Raw genomic sequence first — 9694 nt, forward strand, 5'->3', positions numbered from 1 at the left:
TGCTTTATGCCCAATATAATCATCCTTATCATTGTGCGGAAAGTCCACAGGAGCTCAAGTTGCCGTTTTATGATACTGCCTTACTTTTTTGAACAGGATGTCCAGATCACTATTTTCTTTCGGATACCATCACATCATGTGCTCAATGCAAGTCTTGAGATAAAGACCTATGCTCTTCATGGATTTGGATGTTCAGGAATGCTTCAGCAATACTATGTTCACCGTCAAAATAAAATGGGGAAAAATTTGTCTTCTCTTCCAGGACGGTCAATTTCAGTGTCATTCGCTAGCAGAAAAATAATAGTGTTCCAAAATCCTCTGCAGGCTAAGGCTCCATCATCCCTAGAACCTTGTAGAAATTATTACACATAAATATTATAGAATCTGTATAGCTCTATCGAAATGTAACCTACAAAAACAGGTGTTTAGGAGGCAAATGTGTAATAGTACTGGTAGCTCCGAGCCTAGTTAATATAGGATGCCACTAGTAGAGACTTCAGATCTAGCCGAAGTTCCAAAACTCTTCCCTTCCAACAATCATTCCAACCCAAGAACTCAGCTTCGCATTTTTCACTCTCCTCTCTTATCATGACCCCCATAGGAAACCAAGAATTGTTTCTGATATCTATTTACACTGATCTCGACCGAGCTTAGCTGCCATGACTAGCTTAGCAATCAGAACACGGAGCCTTTGAGCTCCAGGACCAGGTTTAAGCTTTGTGGGATTGCCAACCTCTGAACACTTTGGTTTGCCAGAGCACCAACCACCAGGGGTGAAGCCGCCATTCTTCCGTCCAAGTAATTCCTTATCGATCCTATCCAGGACGGCATCATCTTGCTTAAATTTCCGAGCGAAGGCGGCCCCGCTTGAAATCATTTTACCCGTATCATTGATAGTGAGTGTGTGTGGATGCTGCCTTGGAGGATTGTCCCAGGAAATATAATGCAGATCATGGTTGACAGCAGTCTGAACAAACTCGGGAACGTTGCAAATGACGGTCTGGAAATACCCTTCAGGAGAAGAGACGAAATTCGTGTAGTACATGAGCAGGGTCCTTGGCAGATTATCCCAACCCCAGATGCAGTACTCCACAAATGATCGCGAGAGGACCATCCATGCCGAACCTGCAACCAAACTTGGAGGGTGAAATGGTACCACAAATACAGAGCTTGGTAATATGAGCTTGCAACGAAATGATACCACAAATCTGAAACCAGTGCCAGACCTTAATTTGATGTTTCAATATGCTTAAACACTTTTGAAGCTTCAATTGCATAGTTTTGAAAAAAAGGAAACTAGTTAGTCCATTTGCAACGTCAAGAAAGTTTAGCACACTCACTTATCAGCAAGAGATGCAATTAAATCCAGTAGCTGTCACAGGATATAACTAAGTAGAACCCACTTGTTTGGTTCACACGATCAACCAAATCATTATAGAATGCGTGTCTGTGGACTATACCAAAGCAATTCAGGAGACCACATCTTAGTTAAACTTGGGGACATCATGCAACTCGGGAGGAGGATAAGATGCCATATTTGTTATTGAAGACCATAAGGAATGTTTCATATTTGACAAGGTTCCATCAGGGCAGTCCATTTTGATAGGCAACTGTGAAATCCTCACTTTCAACATCCTTCCAAAAAGGATAGGAGAGAAGAAATATCAGACGAGATATAGGCTAACTTCCACAGTAACAAGGATAAGTTTTGATCCCCCACCCCTAACAGCAAAGGAAAATGAGAGAGAGAGAGACAGAGAGAGAGCTGATCATGTTGTCACTAACCAGTAAACAGTTTAAACGCTGTTGGCAAAGCTCTTCTAGGTGTGACCCAAAATATGTCTGATTTTGTCGACTTGTATAAACCAGGGTCTACCATCAAAGGCATGGCTCGTTTATCCCTGGTTGAGACAACCAAATATAATATCAGACAATTAATACTGAGTACTTGCATCCACAAATGTGTGCCATGCATGCACGCACAGGGAGAGGGGGGGGGGAGAGAGAGAGAGAGAGAGAGAGAGAGAGAGAGAGAGCTCACTCCTTCCAACCTAGCTGGCTTGTGTGCTCGATGAAATTCAGGTTCCGGTTCAAATTGGAAAATGCAGACAGCATATCTGCAAATCACAAATGAATCAATCGATCAATCAGCAGTTCTGAGACATCTCATCACATTCTCCACAATGACCTTCAAACAAGCAGTAGGTGCACGACAAAGACTAACCATCTTGAGTTACAAGAGGATAATCTGAAGCACTGAGGTTGATGAACCAATCCCAGTCCTTACTCTTCTTCAGAAGAATGGCACAGGCATGAAGGGTATTAGCAACCATGGTCGGTCCTCTGTAGGTAACCATGTTTGCTTTGGTCGTCATGTGAACATTCCCAACTTTGGAAAATAGTGGATCCTTTTCAACCCTCGAAGCAAGCTGCAATCTCTCCTCTGCCGGGGACTCGAGGTCCAAATGGACAACATACTGGTTCAACGGATGATAAAGCGCATGAAGAGTTCTCCAGAGCTTATCCAAATCGCCTCTTGAGCCAGAAATCAGATATGCAAAACGGGGAACTCCAGGAGCAGAAGGAGGCGGTGGCGATTGCGAAACCTTGCTCTCGGCAAATACAGGGTTCGTTTGGTTTGTGGATAGACGGGATGGGAAAATTGAGAAGATCGAATTGATTGTATGAAGGAAGAAACAAGACCCATGTTTAAGGAAGTGGCAAGAAGAAAGATGCATAGTACAGAGCTTATAACAAGCGGGAAGACCCATTTCTTCTCCATATTTAACGAACTCATCAAGGGCGAAATTTTCATCATTTCAAATTGGTGTTCATCGCATCCCAGTTTCTGTCAGGCAACACATCTAACAGGTGGAAGTCGGATCAAAGAGGAAACGGCTACCAACATAGAGCTAGAACCAGCAAATTTAAGGAACAAACCTTCCTCAGATAGATCTCCAGATTCCAGACTCTGGGGTTAAATTTATCCCAATCGGCACAGCACCTGTCAAAAATAACATTCCATCGCTAAATCTTGTCGCGAGAGTAAAGGTTTCGTGAGAAAACTAACGTACGCATTGGAATAACTTAAAATTGCGCATCACGATGTTCAGCATCATTATATAAGCGGGACACGCCAATAAATAGTATCATTAAGGACAAGCTACGCATCAAGAAAATCGACGACTTGCCTGCACAAATGAATCAACGCAGATACATATTAAATAAAGAAAGGAAAGAAAAAAAACAGAAGGAGATTAATTGAATCCTCGCCATCGGTTATTTAATTAGTTTCCTGACGTTCGAACAAGCCCCCATTGAAAGTGACAAAATTAATGCCAACCCAAATGCCGTATCTTTAATAATCTCGACACGGGAACAACAACGCGATTTCGTCAAAATCTGGCTCCCGCAAAAATCCTTCGTTTAATAGTCCCCCGCAATCTGGAGACGACGAAGGTGAAGTCATCCCCTTGGTATAAACAAGAACCCACGTTCACAATGGCATTAAACAACGGCAGATCCGGGGAAAACGGAAAAAAGAAACGGAACCCAGATCCCAAAAACGAATCTTTAGATCACCCAATCGCGAAACTGGAGAGACCCCATTGAGTGGGGAGCCGCCAATGAGCGCGAAGCTCAGCTAGAGAGCTGCGAAACGCGTCGGCAGGTAGGGGGGAGGGGAACGCAGGAGAGACGAACGGAACAACTTACGGTTGCCAGGCGCGAGTGGCCGAGTGGAAGGAGGAGAGAGCATGCACGGATCAGTTAAAAAAACAAGATGGAGGAGGAGATCGAGGAGGAAAATGGGACTAAAGAAACGGGCTTTGGGATGTCGAGAACGGGATTACCTGTTTTACGCAGAGCCGTGACTGCACGTCCACACAGAGAGAGAGAGAGGAGAGAGAGAAAATAAAATATGCCAAAAAGCAAGATTCAGAGAGAGAGAGAGAGGTAGAGAGAGAAAGTCACGGGGGTGAAGATGAAGAATGTTATTTAGCAAACGGATCGCAGCATACGGTACCAATCAAAAGCGAGATAAATGCGTATTCTTGAATGAATATATAATTCTTTTTTTCCCCTCAAAATCTTAATTTTTCGACCCGATACAATTGATGCATAAAATATTCTGAAAAATCGAGCCCGACCCTTGAAAGTTAAAGAAAGAGAAAGAATGAAATGGGAAGAAAGATTGAAAATTTGTGTAATGAGGGGGACGTGTGGAATGAGTTGTTTGGTCAGTTGCGAAGGATTTCTCCATGTTGGGATTTTTATAGTACAAGGGGAGACAAGCAAGGAGTGGTGTGATTTGGTAGGTACATGGGGCTCCGACTTATATTCTTGTGTCCGGATTCTCGGGTCGGTCGGTCGTTTCTGTTATTATTCAATTCAATCCCAATGATGCGAACATGTTGGCAAAATCAGGCCAGTTCTGACCCAAAAAAAAAGAAGAAAAAAAACCCAAACTTGACTTTTTGTATGAATTGGTACATGAGATGTGGTTTTAGGCAAGGGGGAAGCCGAGGCCGAGCTCCGGTATCAAATTTAGGGTTTTCGGAATTTTTGGCGTTGATGGGAATGGAATGTTTGTCTTGTACCAGGATATTGACGATAGAAATAGAGACTAAGAAACAATTTAGAAAATATGGCGAACGAACCTATCACGAGAAGGATTGATTTTGAGCTTGGCGTGCTCCACAATTCCTTGATAACCCATTTTACGGTATCTTAGTCGTTGTTGAATTAAACAAAGTTGAAAAATAATTCTCGACCGGTCCGACTTGAAAGGGATTAGTCCATCGAGCGACCATAATAGCTCCCAACTCCACAAACCCTTTCTTCTTTTTCAAGATAAAAATCTCGTTGTCGCATCGAATTTTGATCCTTTAATAAAATAAGAAAATTCAAGGTGTTAGAGAGTCAAGATTTGTATCGAAGATTAATAGCAAATTTTTGGAGGGTTTTTTTAAAGCATATCTCAAACAACCAAAATTTAGTAAATCCAACACGCCGAGCCCATCTGTATTGTTAAAACAATGAATCTCGTGTAAAAGCTAACGGCACACGCACCTAATCTAATAGTGCAATTAGGTCTAGAATTTACGTACTCAACTCGAAATTAGACAATGACATGGATGGGAACAACCATGGGGCTAGATACAGGGTGCCCAGCAGCTAATCAACCTCCATTGATTACCTGAATTAGAACACAAAACATTCAATGCAATTTCCTTTATTTTATTCTATGCATCACCCCATATATATATATATAAAATAAAATTTATAATGGAGGGGCCCCAGCGCATCTTCTCACCTATCATTCTACAAACCAACAAACGAATCGCCCCTTTAATTTTCTATTTAATTTTTTTATTTTTGGAAAAATTGGGGCGTCATGAGATATTGATGAAATGGTTGGGACTTGGGTTGAGCCCGCCATCGAAAATACTGTCGGCTGCGCAGCCCCTCCCCCTGAATTCCACGTGGAAAATGCCGTCATCTCCTTTCGTTGTCTAACGCGTTCTTCGAGGACTCGGAAATCGCCATCTTAGAAAAAGCAGCTTTAATACGAAGATGGCGGCATGATTTAAGTCGGGAAAAAAAAGCTTAATTTTATATGAATTCCTCTGGCAGACGTCCACGTAGCAATGGAATCCGTTAAAGTTCCTGCTTTTTCAATGCATCGCTTTTTCTTAGACAAGTTTTTAATTAACGGGTGGGCCAAATAAGATAGAGTAGATTTATATGCATATCAGCCACGATCCATGTTACTAATAAAAACTCATATCCAAATTGAGATCAAATGCGACGTAACTAAAAGCGAGAAAGAATAAAAAAGGGTCATAGAATTGAGTTTAAGTATATTATAAATCCATTTATAATATATTAAATGCTCATATTATGTTTCAATCCATTTATGGTCTATTTAACACTTATATGGATTAATAAATCTTTGACCCATTTGATGGACTTACAAATACTTTCAAAAACGTCAAATTATACCCATCGTTACACAAATACTTTAAACTTTTTTTTGTGTTGCCAAAAATTTTAAACTTATTCATTGTGACATAAATAACCCAAACTTTTTTTTTTTTGGTGTCTGGAAAAAACTAAAACTTAATACATACATACATACATACATATTAATTCCATCCAAGGTATATATGTCACACTAGTATTAGTTTAGAGTTTTTTATAACATAAAAAATAATTTGGGCATTTGTGTCATATCAGACAAATTTAAGTTCAAGGTTTTTATATTTTATAATCTGGGATTTTTTTAATGATATTAACCCTTTTTTATTAATGCGTAACTAATAATTTAAGAAAAAAAAGACGTCACTGATGAGGCATGCGGTTTGACAATACTCGCCAGCATGACTGGACTAATACATATGAATATATACGTGCGTCCATATGTATGTGTTTATATTATATAGTCAACGCTAGCACGAAAGCTAAGTTGCGCTGCCGTATGAACGTGGCGAAGAAGAGGACCACGACGTGTCCATCCAAAGTCCAAGAAAGGGAGGAATAGAAAAGTCTAAAATGGCGGATCATAAGTTGGGATTTACACGACCGAGATGAGCACAGACGACTTATCAAATTCGATTCCAGAGGAGGGACCGCATTGCCAGTCAACGTCCTAGTTCTTCCCCGCATTTCAGGACACTTATCTCGGGGACTTTCATCGATTTGACTTGACCAAATATAGAAGATAAAAAAGGCGTTACGCGGGTCGTGAATTCTTTTCCCACTTTAAAATTGTTCAAATCTCGTCACACGAAGCTTTTCTTCACGCAATCGAATTGTCGAATTATATATCTGTTGCGGTGGAATTCCCACCCCACCGCGTGAAGTACTTAGAATTCGAGTATCTCTTGGAAGATCATGTGGTGAAAGAGATACATAATATACTTTAACCTTCGTAGGTAGGATTCTAGTCCAGTTGTAACTCACAATTTGATGTGGTCCTAAAATTGATTTTTTGTTTGTTTGTTTGTTTGGATAGTCCTAAGATTAGTTGACATTGATTTTAGGTGCTTTCACTCTTAGTGTTTGAGCATATTATGTGGGGAATAATTCTATTTTTATTGATACAATTCGGTCATCCTATGGAAACTTAATAAATATTCTAGTGTAATTTTCAGCAGCACGTATATTTTAAAAAGTCAAAGCAAAAGAGTTGTCGATAAGGATCGCCTATCCTTATCGGTCGTCATGACAACAATAGGGGTAATGACCCACACCAAACTTAGACAAGTCATGCAAGTTTGCTACAGAATCCTGGAAACGATGCTTAGCAAGGGTCGGCCCCTTGCTGCCGCTTGCGGGACGAGGAAAGGTGGCCTGCACGCGACAGCGAGGGTTCTTGGACCCTCCTCGATGGCTGAGGGTGCTCGTCCCACCTAGCCTTCCCCCTCATCTCTCTCCAACATTTTTTCCTGATGATTTTTTTTTCGTTTATGTATCATCATTGCACATCAAGAATTAGCCCAGGGAATGCGCGAGTCTTGAGTTTTTTTTTTTTTTTTTTTGGTCGGTCTCTTTTGCCTACTCTACACTCTTTACTTTTCGCTTCTTGCCCTCTTTGCAGGGCGTGGAGTCAGCCACTCTCGAAACTTACTCGTCCCCATTCTATCCCTACCTGAGAAGGTAGGGATTTGAACCCCTCACCTCCCCCTTCTATGTTGGAAGAATGGCCACTGGGGCGAATCCTAGTGGTTACGCGGGTCCTGAGTTGAACGTGAATTTAGTGGTTACGCGGGTCCTGAGTTGAACGTGAATTTTTGCGTCGATTTCGTCAAACGGGAGAACTAACAAAAAAACCAATAAATAGGGGAAGTCGCTATTTCCATCCCATTCATTCATTGCCCACTCAAAGAAGGAATTCCCCTCTAATTGGCTTATCTTGTCCCCCAAACCTTTGTTGGACATCTTATCTGGCGATGTGGACGGACCCCCTTTTGAGTTAATGAAATTTCCCTTTTACAACCGAAAAAAAGAGAGGCCAAAATATCTTTTAAATTAAAAAAAAAATCAATTTTTGGGCACTTATTAAGAAACCGTTTGAGGTAAGCATGCCATTTTCCACGTACTATTATTTTTTAATTAATACTTTGGAAATCGATGTATTCAAATATTGAATATAATCATCAAGGGCCACTATCCAGTTCACAAGACCTAGTAGTCTCAGGCTTAGGATTAGTCTAGATTCACTCGTGATTTGGAACCTATTCTATTGGAACCAATTTGCTTATTGTTGGAACTTGATACTAACCATGTCAATCAACTCCTAGGTTTAGGATTGGTTCTGGGGTCTACCGAGGAATCGACCAATTTCTTTTTTCTCTTTTTAATTATTTTTCATTTCGTTTGTTTCATTTTTAGTTATGGAAAATGAAAATGAACACAATAACAAAAATCCAATAATTCATAAAAGATAAACACATACAATAAAATAAACAATAAAACTTTTAAAATAAATAAACACGATTTATCAATTTTCAGTTCCCAGTTTGGTTTTTCGGTTCGTTTCTTAACTAGGAATTGAGAATCGAACCTTACTGTACTAATTCTATTTAAAAAATATCGAGAATCAGATCAATAATCACAAGAATCTAATTGGACTGATAAATTATGGCGGATTTGGTTTAATTGGAGTTCTATCTTGAACCTATGCTCACCTAATCCTATTACGTGTGAGCGGCGGCTTAAACGCAAAAAGGGCATCGATGCTTCCTGCCAACAATAAGTGGCGAAAAGATACCCCTACTGTTCCGCGAAATTACAAAATTACCAATCACAGGGAGCTCGTCGCCGCCGGCCCAGTTCTCTCGCAGCCGCAGTTCGCGATTCCGTCGGAGTCCAGCGCTCGTCGCCGGCGGTCAGTTCGCCATTTCACCACCAACTTCTCCTCCATCACTCCATCCTCCCAAGCTCTCTCTCTCTTTGCGCGCGCTGTTCAGGTGAATTTCGTCTGGCGGACTCGGACCTTTTTCAAGCTTCGTTTCTTGCACACTTGTGAAGCTGAGATTTTTAATGTGAAATTGCGCGAATTTTTCGTCTACTTGCGAACCTGGAAATGCTGAGGTTCAGCTTTAACGTGGGTAATCGTTAGAAATCAACCTGGGGATCTAATTCGAGCTGATTTTGCTGAATATAATCAAATTGAATTAGTAAACGCGAGTGTTCTTCTGGGTTTTAACTGTTATCTGCTCTTACAGTATTTGCAGCGAACCTGTTGGTGAGAATGTGCTGGTTGGCCAATGCTTCAGACGCCATGCAATGGCTGGCTGCAACCCATGTATAATTTGGATTTGCTGATGATCATTTGGGTAAGAATAATGAGGATGTCATGGTTTCTTTGGTCTCAAAACTGGGATCTGTGCTTTGAATAGTGAATACTTCTCACAACAAGTGACTGGATGACATCATTTTTCTTGTGAGGGGAAGTCGAATTTCATAATGCCTAAAAGCGTCGCCTACACTGATCCCCCTGCCCTTTCTAACCAATAAAGAAGAGCCAAAAGACCGAAGCTCTTGTTCTTTTTAGTTTCAGTGTCCTTGCCTCTATTATCTCTCAAACGGTTGTTCTGTTCTGGAGATAAATAATTGAAATATCAGAACCGGTTGTTCTGTCATTTTTGCTCGGTCACTGGTTGGCCGTCACGAAACATTGTTTAGCTTT

The 9694-nt window shown here is 40.8% G+C and overlaps 1 protein-coding gene across 1 annotated transcript; it reads right to left on the reverse strand.

The window, feature by feature from the left end:
• Positions 1-245: 245 nt before the first annotated feature.
• On the reverse strand, positions 246-3845 carry LOC104448443 (beta-glucuronosyltransferase GlcAT14A). The gene is made up of 6 exons (XM_039315657.1): positions 3715-3845; positions 2941-3004; positions 2225-2864; positions 2042-2117; positions 1786-1901; positions 246-1125 (listed from the first exon to the last, which is right to left on the reverse strand). Exons 3-6 carry the CDS (start codon positions 2769-2771, stop codon positions 626-628), a joined length of 1239 nt encoding a protein of 412 aa, XP_039171591.1. The 5' UTR covers positions 2772-2864; positions 2941-3004; positions 3715-3845; the 3' UTR covers positions 246-625.
• Positions 3846-9694: the final 5849 nt, after the last annotated feature.

The sequence above is a fragment of the Eucalyptus grandis genome, chromosome 6 (assembly GCF_016545825.1).
Source record: "Eucalyptus grandis isolate ANBG69807.140 chromosome 6, ASM1654582v1, whole genome shotgun sequence".
NCBI classification, from domain to species: domain Eukaryota; kingdom Viridiplantae; phylum Streptophyta; class Magnoliopsida; order Myrtales; family Myrtaceae; genus Eucalyptus; species Eucalyptus grandis.

What these genes read in the sequence shown, in the direction of transcription:
- LOC104448443 (XM_039315657.1), bottom strand. Translation starts at nt 2,771, where the DNA reads ATGGGTCTTCCCGCTTGTTATAAGCTCTGTACTATGCATCTTTCTTCT. An exon ending in AGCCAGCTAGGTTGGAAGGA is followed by an intron (nt 1,902 to 2,041) that starts GTGAGCTCTCTC and finishes TGTCTCAACCAG; the next exon opens with GGATAAACGAGCCATGCCTT. An exon ending in AGCGTTTAAACTGTTTACTG is followed by an intron (nt 1,126 to 1,785) that starts GTTAGTGACAAC and finishes GTTTGGTTGCAG; the next exon opens with GTTCGGCATGGATGGTCCTC.